This window comes from Lepidochelys olivacea, assembly GCF_965140295.1.
Source record: "Lepidochelys olivacea isolate rLepOli2 genome assembly, chromosome: 1".
Classification (NCBI taxonomy): Eukaryota; Metazoa; Chordata; order Testudines; family Cheloniidae; genus Lepidochelys; species Lepidochelys olivacea.
In genome coordinates this window covers 124228318-124247777 of record NC_140411.1, presented here as the reverse complement: position 1 = coordinate 124247777, position 19460 = coordinate 124228318, and the positions used below count along the sequence as shown (strand labels likewise).

General features: G+C 40.4%; 1 protein-coding gene across 1 annotated transcript in view; it reads left to right on the top strand.

Annotated features, from left to right (window-relative positions):
* OCA2 (OCA2 melanosomal transmembrane protein) overlaps nt 1-19460 on the top strand; it is a 307809-nt gene that overhangs the window by 72945 nt on the left and 215404 nt on the right. The window contains exons 7-9 of the mRNA XM_084637780.1: nt 8746-8903; nt 10298-10380; nt 10740-10893. Of these exons, the coding sequence (XP_084493906.1) occupies nt 8746-8903; nt 10298-10380; nt 10740-10893 (395 nt within the window). The remainder of the gene's footprint in view (nt 1-8745; nt 8904-10297; nt 10381-10739; nt 10894-19460) is intronic.

The following is a 19460-nucleotide window of genomic DNA, read 5'->3' as shown; positions in this document are numbered from 1 at the left end:
CAGCACCTTTGTACTTTCTCCTGTGCCAGAGCCTGCCATACATTGGGGAAATTCCCAGTCAAACTCAGTAATGCCATTTCCTTGTCCTTCAAATCACCCCTCAAAATTCACCTCTTCTATAACTGCACTCTAATAACGACAAGGCAGGTGGTGAGCTGTGATTACTTTCCCCAATTGGCTAAGAATTGAGCACATCTGATTATTTTTTGTTACCTACACACTGCACACTAGAATCATAGAATTGTAGGGTTAGGAGGGACCATAATGGTCATCTAGTTTAAACCCCTGCCAAGATGCAGGATTTTTTGTGTCTAAACCATCCAAGACAGATGGCCATCCAGCCTCCTTTTGAAAACCTCCAGTGAAGAAGCTTCCACAACTTCCTGAGGCAGTCTGTTCCATTGTCCTACTGTTCTTACAGTTAGGAAGATTTTCCTGAGATTTAATCTAATATGCTGTAGTTTGAACCCATTGTCCTGCCCTCTGTGGCAAGAGAGAACAATTTTTCTTATGGCAGCCTTTCAAGTATCTGAAGACCTCTGTCATATTCTCCTTTAATCTCCTCTTTTCCAAACTAAACATACCCAGTTCCTTCAGTGTTTGCTCGTATGGCTGGCATTCCATCCCTTTGATCATCTTTGTCACTCACTGCTGGATCCTTTCCAGTTTCTCTATATCCTTTCTATACAGTGGTGACAAAAATTGGACACAGTACTCTAGCTTAGGCTTAACTAGCTCTGAGTAGAGTGGTACTATCGCTTCCTGTGACTGGCATGCTGTGACTCTGTTAAACCTAATATTGATTTTTTTTTTTGCAACAGCATCTTATTGCTGACTCACGTTGAGGTTGTGATCCACCACAACTCCCATATCCTTCTCAGCAGTGCTGTTGCCAAGCCAGTTATCCCCCATTCTGTATTTGTGCATTTGGTTTTTCTTCCCTAAGTGCAGCACCTTACATTTGTCTTTGTTGAATTTCATTTTGTTGTCAATAGTCCAGTTCTTCAATTTATCAAGATCTCTCTGAATTTTAGCTCTATTCTCCGAAGTATTGGCAACCCCCGCCCCCAGCTTTGTTTCATCTGCAAATTTGATCAGTATGCTCACTACTCCTAAATCCAGGTCATTAATAAAGATTTAAACAACACTGGACCCAGAACAGATCTCAATGGAACCCCACTTGATACCTCTCTCTAATCCGACATCATTCCATTAATAATTTCTCTCTGTTTGCGGTTGTTTAACCAATTATGTATCCACTTAATGGATAGCCCACATTTCTCCAGTTTAATTATCAGAATGTCATGTGGAACTGTGTCAAAAGCCTTGCTCAAATCCAGGTATATTATGTCCATCGCATTCTCCCTAGCCAAACCAGTTACCCTGTCAAAGAAGGAAATCAAGCTGGTTTGGCATGATTTGTTCTTGGTAAATCCACTCTGGCTGCTAGTGATTGCCCCTTCATCCTCCAGGTATTCACAAATTGAATCTTTTATACATTGCTCCAGGTATTGAAGTCAGGATGACTGGTCTATAGTTCCCCAGCTTCTCCTTTTTCCACTTTTAAAAAAAGATGGGCACTATGTTAACACTTTCTCCAGTCTTCTGGGACGTTTCCTGTCATCCATGAGTTTGTAAATATTGCTAGAGGTGCGGAGATTTCTTCAGCTAATTCCGTCAAGTGAATAGCACCCAGCACTGCTGATTTGAATTCATTCAGATTGGTCTGACGTGTTCTATGGTTATCCTGATATGCATCCCTTCCTCTTTATTGTCTATGGTAACTTCATTAGTCGTCTGGTCACTTTATTTTTTTATGAGAAGACTGAAGCAAAGTAGGCATTGAGCAGCTCTGCCCTCCTATCGTCTTCTGTTACCCGCTCACCTTCTCCATTGAGCAGCGGACCCAACCATCCCTTATCTATCTTTTTTTGTCTGAAATATTTGGAAAACCCTTTCTTGTTGTCTCTAACATTCCTTGCCAGGTGTGACTTTCCTGATTTTGTCCCTAAACACTCTCACTTTTCCCATGTATGCTTCCTTGGCAACATGCCCCTCCTCCCATTTCCTGTATGTATCCCTTTTCATTTTTAGATAGCTAAAAAGCTTGTTGTGCAGCCACATTGGCCTCGCGTGGCTCTTATCTTTCCTCTGTATCGGAATACCTTGATGTTGAGCTTCTAGTGTTACATCTTTTAAGAACTGCCAGCCTCCTTTGATTCCTTTTCTTTCTAATTGGTCTTTTCATGGGACTGTGCTTACTACTTCTCTGAGTTAGTTGAAATCTGCCTTTCTGAAGTCCAGTGTCCTTGTTTTGCTGTTCTCATGTCCTTCTTTCCATAGGATCTTGAATTTTATCAGATCACAATCTTTCCCCAAGTTCCCGACCACCTTCATGTTTACAACTAATTCATCTCTTTTGGTTAAAACCAGATCCAAAATGTAGATTCCATAATTGTTTCCTCAACTTTCAAGATCAGAAAGCTGTCCCCTACACATTCTAAGAATTTGAAGCATGTATTAGGTTTTGCTGCAATAGTCTTCCAACAGATATCAGGAAAGTTAAAATCTGCCATTAATATTAGCTCATGTGTGTTAGCTAATCTTGTTACCTGCTTGCAGAATGACTCATCCACTTCCTCTTCCTGTTTTGGTGGTCTGTTATAGACCCCCACCATAACATCGCTCTTTTCTTTCCCCTTGTTATCCTCACTCAGAGACTCAGCACTTCCCCTTGGAGCTCAGAGCAAGTGTATACATTCTTGTTGTACAATACAACACCACCTCCTTTCCCCCCCCATACCTAACCTTTCAGAACAAGCTATATCCCTCATTGCTGGTACTCCAATCATGGGAGTTGTCCCACCAAGTCTCTGTGATACCAATTAAGTTATAATTTTCTTCATATACCATGACTTCCAGTTCTTGTCCATCCTCCTTGACCCGTTTGTTTGTCATGTCTTGTCTTTTTTAGATTGTAAGCTTGTTGGAGGAAGGAGTGCCATTTACTCTGTGTTGATACAATACCCAGCACTTGAGGCCCCAACTTGGTTGGTGTCTTTGTGCCACCACTGTATAAATATTAGCAATATTTGAGGTTCATCCTGTGGCTAAGTTCTGAGCAATTCACAACTATCTCTTAAATTGACCAATAAGATATGAGGCCAAAGTGTTTCTGGTCAGTGATTTTCAACAAAAATATTTAGAGTTTTTTGGTGTATGGGGGGAGGGGTGACATGGGGGAGGAAGATATAAGCTAATGAGAAGGAAAAAAAGAGGAGAGAGAAGTTGAGGATGTTAGTTATCGTGATTATGGCTGAAGGTGCATGAGTTTCGAAATCACAGATTGAATGATCAATGCAATTACTTCAGTCATGGAGCAGGCAGAGGTCATTGTAAAACCTTTTAATCATCATGCCATTAAGAGCTGGGGGCAGATGTTCATCAGTAATATCAAAAAACGTTTTTCCTTTCCCTGAACAATAACCAATTAACCCACCCCTCTTCCCATTCTTAGATACAATAGTCTTGGTGACTGACTAGAGATGCAGTAGGATTTTTTAGTCTTTTGTGTCTGCCTTTTTGGGTTTTTTTTTATTGCCGTAGCTCTGTTTAATCAGTGTGTACTTCTCAGATTTCCTGCTGCAGAACAAATGTTAAGTGTCCCCTTGTACTCATTTGTACTGTCTGCAAGGTGCTGAGCCCTCTAGCTCTGATCCAGCAAAGAACTTAGGCGTATGCTTAATGTTAGGCATGTACCCCAGTGCTTTGCTGGATTGGGGCCAGAGTGCCCAGCACCCTGCAGGATTGAACCCTAAATGCACTAATAGTACAAATATTAGGCAAAAAGTGGGCCGTGAACTTTAACAAACTGAAGCCTCCAAGGAAACATTTCCCTCCATCCCCCAAGAAACCTCCTACTCATAGCTGCCCTTCATTCATTCCTCCCCCAACATCCCTGGTATCACCTCTAGAGGAGCACCCAGATAATGTGTGGCTGTGGCCCCACTCCTACTGTTGGTGGGGAACTGCTGGCCGTTGCTCCCATCTTTGATCTCTGTGGAAAGGATAATTTTGAAAGTTGCCTCCCTTCTAATCCATGGTCTCTTCTGAGACGACAAGAGGCCTGATTCCTGTACCAGGGTTCTGCTGTGTCCAGTTCTTTGCTCAGCTGAGGGTCAGTAGCTCATATGGCTGAGGGAGTTAGCAAGGGAAGTTTCAGGGTTTCTGTAACAACTATATATGCTAGGAAACCCCAGAGTTCCTAGCATGGAGTTACTTTGGAACCCCTTAGGTCTTCTGATGCACTTTGCTAAACATTATGGGATACCTTGTGGGCTTCATGCACTGCTAGCCATAGCAAGGGCGGGGGAATGTAGGTGTGTGGGTGAAGTAGGAATCAGAATACTTCCTGTACTCCCAAAAGAACCTGGGGATTCCTGGTGTGCTCGGCAGTGGATTAACACGCGGGCCCATGGCCAGGGCCCCCGGCCAATTTGGGGACACCCACAGGAGCATGTAGAAGTTGGGGGGCTACCGGCACCAGAACTGTGGCCCCACCCCTGCTCCTCCTCTTCCCACTGAGGTCCTTCCCCCTGATCAGGCCAGAAGTCAGAGCCAGGCCATGGTAAGAGCCACCAAGAGAACCCAGGCTGCTGTGGGGAGCCCTGGACCTTCCACCTGCCTTGGGCGAGGGGCTGGGGTGCCTGAGAGCAGTCCCCAGCCGGTTTCCCTACTCCCGAGGCACGCTGCCCAGGGCAGGTGGAAGGTTTGGGGCTCCCCAGGGTGGCCCAGGCTCCCTGGGCAGCTCTTACCATTGCCTGGCTCCAGCTTCTGGCCTGGCTGGGGGCGGGTCTTCGGGGGGGAAAGAAGAGGAGCTGGGGGTGGGGCACCATATAAGGGGGCGCTAAGGCCCACCTCAGCCCGCCCCACCAGGAAGAGGCTGGTGCTGCTAGCTGCTAAAGCCAGTGGAGGAGTCTCCCTTCTCAGAGAACCTCCATGTGTTGTGGAGCCACCACAGAAACTCCTACATACCCCCCTGCCTTTTTCCTGTGCTTTGCGGTGAGGGAGCTGTAGTAAGAAAGAGTCCTGGGGCTTGTTGGGTGGAAAGGAAATTGCCAGTTTCCCCTATTGGGAAAAATTCCTCTCTCCGGGTGCACGGAGGATAATGAACCTTGACTCCAGGCTCAGTGTGAGTTGGGTCTTTCCCTGCAAATGTTTTGTGCATCACTTTGCTTTGATAAGCTTCTGAAATGAATCCAGTTAGCAATGCACTGAAATCGTTAAAATGAACAGACGTCATTCAAATCAGACCTTTGAAAATTATCCCAGTTTGACTCAGAAGCATAGCTGTAGTTTTCCCACAGCAGAAGTGTTTTGAAAACATCAGATTGTGTCTTAGATGCAGTCTATGATCTGCAGTGACATAACAGGGGAAAAAAAGATGAGACTGAGTATTGTTTGGAACGAGATAACCCCAATGGGATTTCAATTTAAGTTCCTCAGCTTAGACCTGTGAAAGTTATTAAGTTTCATGTGTGATCAAATATAGGACCTTCTTGCTAGGACTTTTTCTTATGGTTTCATGTTTGAACAGTGACAAATGAATAATAAAGCTATGTAGGAAGAAAATATTTTGTATGAAGGCACCATTGTGCATACCTTGAAAATAAGTTTTCCTTTTTCTGATGACTTTGTTTCCTCTGTAGTAGCTCCTGAATGTGTCATCTGTATAATTAGAGGATTTATGTTGGATGTATTGTGTGGAAGGAAGCTGTCATAATTATATGCACCTGAAGCTTTTTTGTAGAAATAAATTATTGACTGCACTCATAATGGTGTACATAATGGCTGTCAAAGGTGCCCCAAGTCATTAGGTTAATGAATACAGGTCAGCAAGACTTTTGAAGGACAATGATTAATGCCTCTCATTAGAGCTGTTGATAGGGTTTCAATAAAGATTTGTGCCATTGCACTGGAGTGTGGAAACTGTGACAGCAAGCAACTCTGGAAAACTGCAGCAATGGAAGAGAAATGTAATGTCAAGTTTGCTAGGGACAACATGTGAATTTTCCTGTTTGGAATTTGTTTAAAGAAACAAGTGCTGACTTCTTCATTGCTGCTTTGCATTTTTTTAATTCACCATCTTGTGTAATTATCCCTTTTAAACAAACGTTTGAGTGGATACATTGCTTGGGAAAGGTGTTGGATGTTCTGACAGCTCTGGAGACTGCAGTCTTCTCTCCACAAATCAGGGTACAGAGGTACATGCGTCCTCATTATGCACTGGTAATAAACCCTGACGTGGAGAGACCTATTTTTTTTTTTTTGCACAGGAGCGTGGTTCAGTGTCCATGCTCATTCAGCCTCTCTCTTGAGCACTAATGAGTGTGCAACATTTTAATTCTTTGTAAAGATGTAGGAACTTCAAATATCAAACCCAAACATTCTGTATTAGAACACTCAGAGTGTGGTCAACCTGGGATAACTTCAGTTATTTTACTAGAGATCATTTAAAAGTCAGCTAAAGTGCTCTCCTATAGGTATTCAAACTAGTAAGAATGCTTTAAAAATTCTAAGTTGTGTGTTTTTTTCTTTCCTTGTGCAAACCTCTCAGTACTATGGGCAGTGAAACGTCTTTCTGGAAAACAAATTAATTGGCTGCAATGAATTTGTAAATAATGTTGCAACATTTTTACATCTCTTTGTAAAATGCCTCCATTAAATGTCGGGTGATAACGCCCTACTTCAGCAACGCTTTTATGCACTTTTATAAATTCCATAATTTAAGTAGTATTTAATGATGTGCTTAAATGTAAACGTGTGCTTTGCTGAACCACAGCCTCAATGCTGAAAATTTGTAAGTGAAATTGTGAAAAAGTCAAATTCCAGATTAGTTACATCAGCATGTAGCATACTGTTTTCAGTATTTCCCATCCTGTTCCTTATGTATCCTAACTTTTTGTTGGCTGCACGTTGAATATACATCTTTACTGAGCGGCCCACATGATGCCCAAATCAATGTGTGCCTCCTGCTCTAAATGGCAACCGGGGTTTCAAATGTGTCATTCAAGCCTGTTGTCATGCTGGGTTGTAGGCAGCCAGACCTAGTGCTAAAAGCCAGAGTCAAGAGTCAGCAGGATACCAGGAGGTCAGAATCAGGAGACAAACTGGTAAGGTTAGGAACCATGATTCAGGAACTGGAGTCAGGCCAGGTCAGGATAGCAGGGGGTCAGAGGCAGGACACAAACTGGAGGTTAGGAACCACAAGTCAGATGTTGGGAGTCAAGGTGGGTTGTGATGCCAGGAAGTGAAGCCTGGGAAGCAGGAGCAGAGCATGAGGTGTGACTTTTCCCAGGACCCTTACAGGCCTGGGTTCAGGAGCTGTGGGTCATGACATCTGTAATTGGTGGAAACCACACACCACACAACAGAACCACTAACCCAGGAACCTATCCTTGCAACAAAGCCCGTTGCCAACTGTGTCCACATATCTATTCAGGGGACACCATCATAGGACCTAATCACATCAGCCACACTATCAGAGGCTCGTTCACCTGCACATCTACCAATGTGATATATGCCATCATGTGCCAGCAATGCCCCTCTGCCACGTACATTGGTCAAACCGGACAGTCTCTACGCAAAAGAATAAATGGACACAAATCAGACGTCAAGAACTATAACAATCAAAAACCAGTCAGAGAACACTTCAGTCTCTCTGGTCACTTGATTACGGACCTAAAAGTGGTAATTCTTCAACAAAAAAACTTCAAAAACAGACTCCAATGAGAGACTGCTGAATTGGAATTAATTTGCAAACTGGATACAATTAAATAGAATAGAATAGGCTTGAATAGAGACTGGGAGTGGATGGGTCATTACACAAAGTAAAACTATTTCCCCATTTTCATTTCCTCCCGCTCCCCACTGTTCCTCAGATGTTCTTGTCAACTGCTGGAAATGGCCCACCTTGATTATCACTACAAAAGGATTTTTTTTCTCTCCTGCTGGTAATAGCTCACCTTACCTGATCACTCTATGAAGTGAGCTGTAGCTCACAAAAGCTCATGCTCAAATAAATTGGTTAGTCTCTAAGGTGCCACAAGTACTCCTTTTCTTTTTGCGAATACAGACTAACACGGCTGTTACTCTGAAACCGCTCGTTACAGTGTGTATGGTAACACCCATTATTTCATGTTCTCTATGTATATAAATCTCTCCACTGTATTTTCCACTACATGCATCCGATGAAGTGAGCTGTAGCTCATGAAAGCTTATGCTCAAATAAATTGGTTAGTCTCTAAGGAGCCACAAGTACTCCTTTTCTTTCTGCGGATACAGACTAACATGGCTGCTCCTCTGAGACCTGTTGTTTATTATTCGTTCTTGACAACATGGACTTCCTTTTCCATCTAGTTGCAAGTTTACAGCAACAAAACAGCCTGTAACTTAAACTGGAAGGAGTGGGGATACAGTTGCCTCCCACATTCACAGCTGCTCCAGAAGTTGGCTTCTAGCACCACGGTTTTAAAAAAAAAAAAATGGCTACCTGTGATAACTGCATTTCACAGGGTGGGAATCTTTTTACATAGGTTGTGTTCTGAGAATAGTTTAGATCGCATTTGAGAGACTGCCTCATATTGCATTTTCCGTTTGAGTTAAGTACTATACTGTATTTCAATATAATGTGTAATCCTACATAATTACCACTGGAAGTTTAACCCTTAACGGATTTTCCATCAGCTATAAATATTACAGATTTTCGTGAATCCGCCCTGCTGAAGTTAGAATTAGGAGGACCTTTTGCAGCAGATGTGGTTGATCGGCGGGCAGAGGAATACATAGTAATGCAAATTGGGCACATAGAAGACCCTGGATCTAGAAGGAGACGTCAGCCGCAGGTTATGGTTTTTGCATATCATTGTCTTTGGAAATTTTGTGTCATGTCTTTTGAGATTCCTTTCTTTTACTGATACTGGGTTATCTCCATCAACATTACATGGATTTTTGTTTTTGCTGTGAAATGTACATTGATGTCGGCATTGGCTATGTTATTCGTAAATAGTAAAATTACATTTTATCTTGACCTTTCAGCATTGCATTTAACCCCTCTTTTTGGAACTTAATGAGCTCTGGGGACAACTCTGTCTGACATGACACTTAACATACAAGCACTTTTGTCTAAGAAGAAATCAAATTAGTGAAATTTGGCTTGAGGGTTTTGGGGGAAAGAAGCACACGAAGAAACAGACTTAAGGTGCTTTTTTGCACTTATGCAAACAGATTTTATGAAAAACGAGCTGATTAACTGAAGGGAGAGACAAATCAGAGTACTATCATGTGTGTTAATGTGTCTGCACATGTAATGCATGAAAATTAAAAGAAGCAACATAGTTTAAAAAATAACCATGACCATAGACACCTACTTTTTGGGGGGTGATTCTGTGTATATGGGTGGCCTGTGATTTGTTGTTGCATCACACCTTCATCATCAGCATTGTAACTGCATACAAACTCATGGTTACTATGGATAAGCTAATAAAAGCAGGTCCATTAGCTCATCAAGTCACATCACTGGGCACAATGTTGTCGAGGTAATTATAATGTTAAATCAGCATTTCTTACTGATGGGAGGGATGCTATAATTTGTACCAATTGTAACAATCCCCAAGAGATCTTTCTGCTAGCTTGGGATAGCCAGAGTACCGTTTGCTCCAGTCACCCACCTCTTGCTGGACACTTCCCTGGTCTGCCCAGGACACTGGGGTGAGGGCAGGTAGCTAAAAATTTTCTATGTTGACTTTATGCCACCAGGGGTTCCTTTTTCCAAAGGTATCCCCAGCTGGGTGTTTAAGACTGCTTTTTTCATTCTTTGTGCTGCTCCTCTGAGACAAGGGGACAGAGCAGGAATGAGGAATCTCGGCTACGATTTTTGACTGGACTTTGTCTCTCTAAATCCTTTTTGGCTCCAAAGAGAGAGACTCCCTGCACCCATATTTGAAATACACATTCCAGTGTGCATTCAGATAACTTGCCCACATATCAATGTGCAGCAACATATAATGTTGCAGAAGCTGTTTTTCCTGAGTTCTTTGTAGTCATTTCTCTATGTAAAGGACCAAATTCTGGCTGCAGTTTCTATTGGTCAATGATCTCCATACATCTTGGATGTAGACCAGAATTTAGACACACTCTGTGTAGACACCAAAATAAAAATGTGTAGAAAAATTGAACAGCCATGCACCGCTTTTACTGATCTTTAATTACTGGTGTTGTTAAATTGAATTTCTTGCAGATCTTATACAACTGGACTCTACCTTTAAATTCAAGACGAAATGAACAAGTTATCACAACTAGAATCTTTGAGATACTTAACAGGTTGGCAGAAACCAACTGTAATAAAAGTTTGTATAAACTGATGACGAATGCTATGAAAATATATTTTATTTTCTTTAAACAAAACTACTAAATTCCATCATTTTCTAATTCTTCAGACTGTCAGTAAAATATAAACTTTCCTAGTTTTTTAAAAGTAATTACAATACAGTCCTCCTATCCACTTCTTGGACTTAAGTTACATTCCAAGACATGGCATTTACAATCTGATATTCAAGTATCATAAAAGTTGCTTTACATTTTTTATTTTAACAAATGAAACAATTTTACAGTATTTTAAAAAATACAACAGTTGCTATTTCATTCTGTAAGGAAGCAGAACTTTTCTTTTTTTCCTACAGTAATGCAATCTCCGTAAACATTCAAGCTTTCCTACAGGAGTCTGAAATTGTTCTTCTCTCCATGAAGCATCAGTACCTTCATGCAAATATAGAGACACAAGTAACAATTGCATCAATCATCTTAGCAGGCGTTTATGTGCTTATCATATTGGAGGTAAGCCAGTGTATGCGCTTTGTGTATCTGTGTGTGTGTGTGTCTGCTTTTGTATCTTTTTTGGCAGTTTAATATACTTTCCAAATCTGAAACCTTCCAGTACTTTCAGACATTGCTTAGGGCACAAACAAGACTCGCAAATATGTTGAAGGAAATTGGAATGAGTGGCAACTGATCCTAGTAGGTTATTACTAACTGCCTCCATAGTATTTGAGCAGCTCTTGGTTATTTCTCTCTATAGGAATCTTGTGGTATTTCCATTATATTTTTTAACTTGGCTCTGTAACAAAGCCAGTCTGGGTTGAAACTTGGTGGATAAGATCTCAAGTCAAAAGCAAATAACTGACACAAGTTAAAAAGTCACTTTGATCATTCCCTTCTCTAAGATACCTCAGAACAAAGTAGAAATCTTTTGCACATGTAAAACAGTAAAATAAACATTACTTTTATTTTTGAAACAATGACAATTTGAAATACCTACAGTGCATCCTTTAGGGAGGAAGGAGAGGATTTGAGTTAATATGAGGGAAGTCAAGGAATGAAGAACTTTAAACATTTATTCCAAGGCTACTAGATATCCAGTTTAACTCAAATATCTTATATCATGACTCAAGATGGTAGACATATGAGAAATGGTACAGGATTTATGTTTTGCCAGTCAACAAGTCTTTCTTGGATTGTAAATAACAACATGAATATGCTGTAGCTAAAAGATGAGACATAGGAAATAATTCCTTTTACATTTACACCACTTTTATACTGGTGGAAGTCCATGGACTTCAACTGAGTTGCATTTGATTTTCACTGGTGCAGGTGAGAGGAGAATCAGGTCTATGGAGTGTCTCATAATGGCAATGTCTGGTTTGCTGATTATTCTTCCCTATCCATCATCATGATCTTTTTCATACTGTTACTCATTAAAATGCTAAATAAGATAAGGAATACCTTTCTTTCAATCCAATTTCAATAACAGAGACAGATGCCATTTGACAGAGGGTTAAAAGTTTAGATTATTCACTTCAGGAGTGGAGGTTTATTTATGAGGCTAAAACTGGCTCTATGTACTTTATAGATGTGTTATCTCAATACACTAAGTGTGAAGGGGGATGGTATATTGGATTTTGATTTAAAAGCATCAATATATGCAGCACATCATTGAAATAACCTTAATACATTTTAATGCCGCTTTTATTCTCCAAAATGTATGCAGTCCTTAGCAATTGCAAAAACATTAGGTTTTGAATTTGTGTGGTGACTGGGCTTTTTTGTGTGCAGATGTTTGCAAGTTAGAGGCTACTCGTGAAGAATTCACAAGTCATAACAGCCAACAAAACTTTCAGGGACTGAGACTGCAGACACTAGACCATAAAGCCTGGAAATGCATGCATGTTCTTATTGTTCCTAGGAGAAATGTTTAAAATAACTGTAGCTGTTTTTTTTCTGCTAAAATATTAAGGGACCGATTCTACCCTGAGATGTGTGCTTCAGTGGAACTACTTCTGCAGATTCAAGGGTAGAAACAGCAATAAAAAACTGGAAAAATTATTTTTGTCATATTTCCATTGTAACTATTTTTTATTCTATATCTGAGTTTGCAAAATGGTAAAGTCTTTCATTGTATCAGCAGTTAGCTGCCTTCAAAATGGTATTTGTTTCAGTGACAAACAGAGAAACTTTTAAATGGCAGAAATCAAAGGGGACAATCAACATTCCAACAGAATATGATGATTATCTGGTTTCCCCATGAATCACTTGCAGAATGTGAGTGACATAATTGATAAACAGTGACTTACCTTACATGCGGCATTTAAAACTGTGGCTTCTAGAGTAGTGATTTCTCAGTTCTTAGTGCTCCATTGTTCCATTCTCGCTGTCAGAGAAATCAATTCCCAGTCTTACAGAGATAATCTTTCAGTACTTTCCATTTTGTACATTGCTGCTGCTTTTCATTTTTCTGTCTTTTACACTTTCCCTTTGTTTTACTCATTTCCATTTATCAATTTAGTGTTCTCTGATCTTCGTTTAATTCATTTTTATAGCTCACTGTTTTGATTCACTGTGACATTGTAAAATATTTATCTTTTGAATTTGCCTTTAAAAAAAAAGCAAGGTGACTTTAGGAAAAATGGTCTAAGAGAGTTAATTACCTGTGTTCAAAGACTATGTAACATGTTGCATCTGACCAATAACATTTAACATGAACAGGAAAAGCCAAGTTAGGAAAGAACCAGCTACGCAAGGATTAGCCATTTAAATGGTTACATTAATTTATTCCCATATCTGGGAGCTCTGAACTGGGGAGGGAGGCCAATGCAGCCCAAACTTTGTCCAGTTTTTGTCATGGATGAAAGTTTGGATAAAGATCCAAAATTTCAGAAGCTTACCTAAACTCAGAACCGTACCTTCTTGGTGCCCTCTTGAGTTGTCTGTATAAACACAAGGCCATCTTCATCACCAAGCAAGAGTTTTTTCCTGCTTGTCATGTTCTGTAGTGGATCCTCTATGGAAAACTCACATTCCCTAGAATGCACTCCCACTCTGATGGCCCTTTCTTAGAATCATAGAATTGTAAGGGTAGAAGGGACTGCAAGGGCAATCTATTTTAAGTCCTCACCAAAATGCAGGATTTGTTGTGTCTAAACCATCCAGTACAGATGGCTATCTAGCCTCCTTTTGAAAACCTCCAATGAAGGAGCTTCCGTGACTTCTCTAGGCAGTCTGTTCCATAGTCCTACTGTTCTTACAGTTAGGAAGTTTTTCTTGAGATTTAATCTAAATCTGCTACACTGTTGTTTGAACCCCCACTCCCTTTTGTCCTACCCTCTGTGACAAGAGAGAACAACTTTTCTCCATCTTTTTTATGGCAGCCTTTCAAGTATTTGAAGACCACTTACATGAACCCCCTTAATCTCCTCTTATTCAAACTAAACATACCCAGTTCCTTCAGCCTTTGCTCAGATGTCTTGCATTCCATCCCTTTGATCATCTTTGTCACTTGCCTCTGGATCCTTTCCAGTTTCTCTACATCCTTCCTATACAGTGGTGGCCAATACTGGACAAAGTATTCCAGCTGAGGCCTAAGTAGAGCGGTACTATCACTTCCCATGTTTTGCATGCTATTGTTGTACCAATAAAATAAAAACCAGCAGGATCTTATTAAAGGGAAAAAGCAGGTCTGGTTTAATCTGTTTTTCCTGCTACCTTCTCGGAGGCCAGCAGGTCCCCTGCTACCTTCTTGGAGGCCAGCAGGTCTGGTTAACCTAATAGAAATGCCTAGTTCACTAGAGCTGGCGGTGTGCACACCAATATTTACAATAACTGAGGTTTTTTACCAATATTCCCCCTTTCGCAATTCTCCACCAAAATGTTGTACCAATAAAATAAAAACCAGCAGGATCTTATTAAAGGGAAAAAGGCAAAATACCACATTTATTGTGAATACAGAAAGAATCATAGTAAGCAGTTAGTTATAGCTATAACATTCCATTCAATCTCATATTTATTCACACATTCATTCATACAAACACACACACACAGGTTCTGCAAGGTTATTGTCATAGTTACCAGCCTTAGAGTTGCTCATGCCAAGCCACTGGCCAGGTGGCCTGGACATGAGGAGGGAGCAGGGCCTTGTCAGATGCTCATCTGATGCTCCTGGAAATTGGTTTGCAGAATCAGACCCCAAAGTTCTCACTTTTTAGAGTCTATTTTTATAGGAATTTCTTCCTATGCCAGTCTATGGGAATTGCTTCATCATGCTGTTGCTGAATCAATCAGCAGATAGCACATTCCTGACAGCTCCAAGATGTTATCTTGTTCTTTGGTTCTCCCATTCTTGAGGCTGTTGGGTGGATTCCAGTCTGCCCTCCGGGTGGGGTCCTCTGGTTATTTCCACTTGACGCCTTCTTCAGCCGATGGACACTGGATTCTTAGGCTGGCACCTCCCTGATCATTCAGTTATTATCCACACCAAGCATCCATCCACATACATCCTCTATCTCTATTTTAATCACAATTGTTAATACAACAAAAGGGCGGGGAGTCTCTGGGTGCTGTTTCTGTTGTTAGAGTATTGTTTTGGGTCTCTCTCTGTGTGAATTGCTTTGAGAACAGACTCTGTCTTAGAATGTACTAACACAATTAGCAGCTTGCAAGTTTCATACATAGAGGGAGAGAAACAGTACCAAAAACCAAGAGACCTCTTAATTAGTAATACCCTGGAATTTAAACTCTGGGGAATCAAACTCATTTGTGATTTTAATACAGAACTTCTTTAATATGATCCAACACTATGCCTTTGTTAATGCAACCTAAAATTGCATTTGGTTTTTTGCAACAACATATCATTGCTACTTCATGTTGAGATGGTGATCTACCACAACTCCTAAATCCTTAGCAGTGCTACTGCCAAGCATTTATTCCCCATTCTGTATTTTTGCACTTCTTTTTTTTCCCCCTAAGTGTAGCATCTTACATTTATCTTTGTTGTCTTCTTCCCAACTTGTGCTACCAGCAGCAGCTCATTAACTATGGCAGAACTAGCTTCACCCTTGTGCACTGGTCTCTGCTGCAGTCATTCTCTTGGACTTTCCTGGAACTTGGATTTCAGTGACTCCCATTTCTGAAACCTTTGTGGTGGAGGTGGAAAAGGCTCAGTGCTGCAATCAATATCTCGGATTTCCCTGGAACTGGGATTTCAGTGAAAAAGGCTCGGTCCAGGGAATGGGCAAAAGTTTAGTTTGGTTCTTATTTTGCCTAAGCCAATTTGTCCATCTCTCACCATTTTGATTGTGGGGATAATTTTATAGTGTGAAACTAATGGTGTTCTGATGAAGTAAAATATTCAGATTTAGAAACTTAAGTGCATTGTTAAAGTGCATAATCATCCACCCAAACCATATTCTTGTGAATTTCACACTAGGGACCAAATTCTGTTCCATTTGCATGTATCCAACGAAGTGGGTATTCACCCACGAAAGCTCATGCTCCAATACGTCTGTTAGCCTACAAGGTGCCACAGGACTCTTTGCCACTTGTTCTATTACAGCATTGTAAATCTGTGTTGACCGCAAAGGGGAGTTACTTTGGATTTACACTGGTTGTCCTACAAGTAGAAGTTGTACCTAGTATTGATACTGCACTGTGGTAGAAATCATACTGTCTGTTAGATCTGCTGTCCTTCATAGAATCATAGAATCATAGAATATCAGGGTTGGAAGGGACCCCAGAAGGTCATCTAGTCCAACCCCCTGCTCAAAGCAGGACCAATTCCCAGTTAAATCATCCCAGCCAGGGCTTTGTCAAGCCTGACCTTAAAAACCTCTAAGGAAGGAGATTCTACCACCTCCCTAGGTAACGCATTCCAGTGTTTCACCACCCTCTTAGTGAAAAAGTTTTTCCTAATATCCAATCTAAACCTCCCCCACTGCAACTTGAGACCATTACTCCTCGTTCTGTCATCTGCTACCATTGAGAACAGTCTAGAGCCATCCTGTTTGGAACCCCCTTTCAGGTAGTTGAAAGCAGCTATCAAATCCCCCCTCATTCTTCTCTTCTGCAGGCTAAACAATCCCAGCTCCCTCAGCCTCTCCTCATAACTCATGTGTTCCAGTCCCCTAATCATTTTTGTTGCCCTTCGCTGGACTCTCTCCAATTTATCCACATCCTTCTTGAAGTGTGGGGCCCAAAACTGGACACAGTACTCCAGATGAGGCCTCACCAATGTCGAATAGAGGGGAACGATCACGTCCCTCGATCTGCTCGCTATGCCCCTACTTATACATCCCAAAATGCCATTGGCCTTCTTGGCAACAAGGGCACACTGCTGACTCATATCCAGCTTCTCGTCCACTGTCACCCCTAGGTCCTTTTCTGCAGAACTGCTGCCTAGCCATTCGGTCCCTAGTCTGTAGCTGTGCATTGGGTTCTTCCGTCCTAAGTGCAGGACCCTGCACTTATCCTTATTGAACCTCATCAGATTCCTTTTGGCCCAATCTTCCAATTGGTCTAGGTCCTTCTGTATCCTATCCCTCCCCTCCAGCGTATCTACCACTCCTCCCAGTTTAGTATCAAAATGACAAGACATTGTCATTATATTGATTTGTAGTCAGCTTCTTAAAAACATGTTAAGCATTTTTATTTTTAAATTGCAATACAAGTAAAGATAGATTCATTGGTCACATCTTACATATGCAAAAAAACCATCCCACCCCCCAAAAAACCCCAACCAACCCCCACCTCTACAATATCCAACTCAAACCAGCCTCCTGTAAAAGGAAAATCACCTTCACAATCATTTTGCTTTTATTGGACTCTGCTATATTTACCACAGACACCCAATGTTCTAGCATATAACCTTTTTGTCCGCTTATGAGCTGGCATTCTGCAACTGTGCTTAAATCCATTTAGTTTCTATGGCCATCTCACCTTCATTTTCCATTTGAAGTCTCCTTTATTCGTGTGACCATCCTTTCCTTCAATAACTTTGCATTGATTTTTTTAAGTTGATTTTTCCTCAAATATTGATCTGTTACCCTGGCGTATTTGGAGTTTCTATTGCTTTTATTTTATTGAAATAGCTCCTGTTTTAATTTCTTCTTCTCTTGGTTTTTCATTTGAAAAACACACTTTACCATGTTACATTTTATATTTTGAACCTTGGCATTTGTTTCTACTCTGTGTGCGTGTGTGAACTCCACACTTCTTATGATGTGTGGAATTAAAGTAAAAAACTTGTATCATGATGTAGAATTGTTGACAAGTATGCAGTATTTCATTTGGTTGTGAGTCACTGCAACTACACAGAAAATCAAACAAATGTATGTTTAAAAAGAATAATGTATAATAGGTTAACTATATTTTTCTTCTCATATCTGCCCTCTGTGATCCCTTCATGATTGATAAGTGATACAGAAAAGCTGAGACATAAATATGTTTGATGTTATTATATGAAGATATCTGTAATGAGATACAGACATCTGAAATATTGAATTGATGTTGATTTTCAAAGAATCACATTGAGAAAGTAAAAAGAACAGGAGTACTTGTGGCACCTTAGAGACTAACAAATTTATTTGAGCATAAGCATTCATGAACAACAGCTCACTTCATCGGATGCATTCAGTGGAAAATACAGTGGGGAGATTTATATACATAGAGAACATGAAACAATGGGTGTTACCATACACACTGTAACAAGAGTGATCACTTAAGATGAGCTATTACCAGAAGGAGAGTGGGGGGACCTTTTGTAGTGATAATCAAGGTGGGCCATTTCCAGCACTTGACAAGAACATCTGAGGTCCAACACACACATTTTTTAGAGTTAAGGTTGTGTGTATATTGCCCCTAAAAACACTTATAGCACATTTAAAAAAATCCTCTGAGTGAAAATACTAAATTATTTAAACTCAGAAAATTCACGGTTAAGGATTCAGTAAAGAAATATGACGAAGTCCTACTTCCAGTTGAAAGGGTCAAGCAGAAAAATTGATGCTAAGTGCAATGAAATCTTGATAACTTATTACATTTGTTTACTGAGAAGGTGTCTTGGTTTTGCATCAATCTCTATTCTATACCCACTCTTCTTTCAGTTTTCTTTTCAGTTAACCCTTGTGTGTCTTTCTGTAATTAAAATAATTAATTCTATCACATTAACTCAAATTCAATAAACACTAGAATGCTATTTTTAGAGACAGAGCATACGCCAGTAAAACTAACATGTATAGAATCTTATACTGATCCCGTTGTATCCTTCAACTTTGTGGTGGTAAAACATCTTTGACTTTTGCCCTTCTGTCCTTATATACTAGTATTTCACACTTTGCTAATATTATGGTTACCTATTACATGTATATTAACTATAATAAATATAATACAATTAATTGTAATATATATCATTTGAAAATGATTTTATGATTAATAAAGGGTTTTGGATTGATAGAACTAGAAACTGAAGTTCTCTGTTTAGCATGGGCAGCATCAATGCAAACATTTTCTACACAGCCCCACCAATATAGTTCAACACAGACTTACCAGCTCTAGGAGTCAAAAAAGGTATTAAAGTCTTCATGGCCATTTGCTCTTTAGCTTTTCCTGTGAGACTGCCAAGAAGGATGCCGGTAGTGATGTTACTTCGAGAGTGGGCTGAGAATTCCAACTTACTTTATGTAGGCCACCAAACAGCTACTGGGTTGGATGTGAACTGGTGATCTAGAGCAGTGGTTTTCAACTTGTGGTCCATGGACCCCAGAGGGTCCGCCGACTCTGTCAAAGATTTCCAAAGAAGTCCGTGCCTCCATTTAAAATTTTTTCGGGTTCTGCACGTAAAAAAATGTTGAAAATCAGTGATCTAGAGGAAGAAGATACTACACCCTACTACCTAGTCCTTGGGTACTCAGGATTTATATAAATTAGGCAAATTATATTAATATTAGGCAAATAATTAGTTATAGCTCCATAGGAAGATGTATGTGGTTGATACATTTAATGTAGGGGGGAAGATCATTAGTAGGGAGGAATAATTAGTTGTGTGGCCTTGTTCAGTATTTCCTTTAAATAAGGCCTCT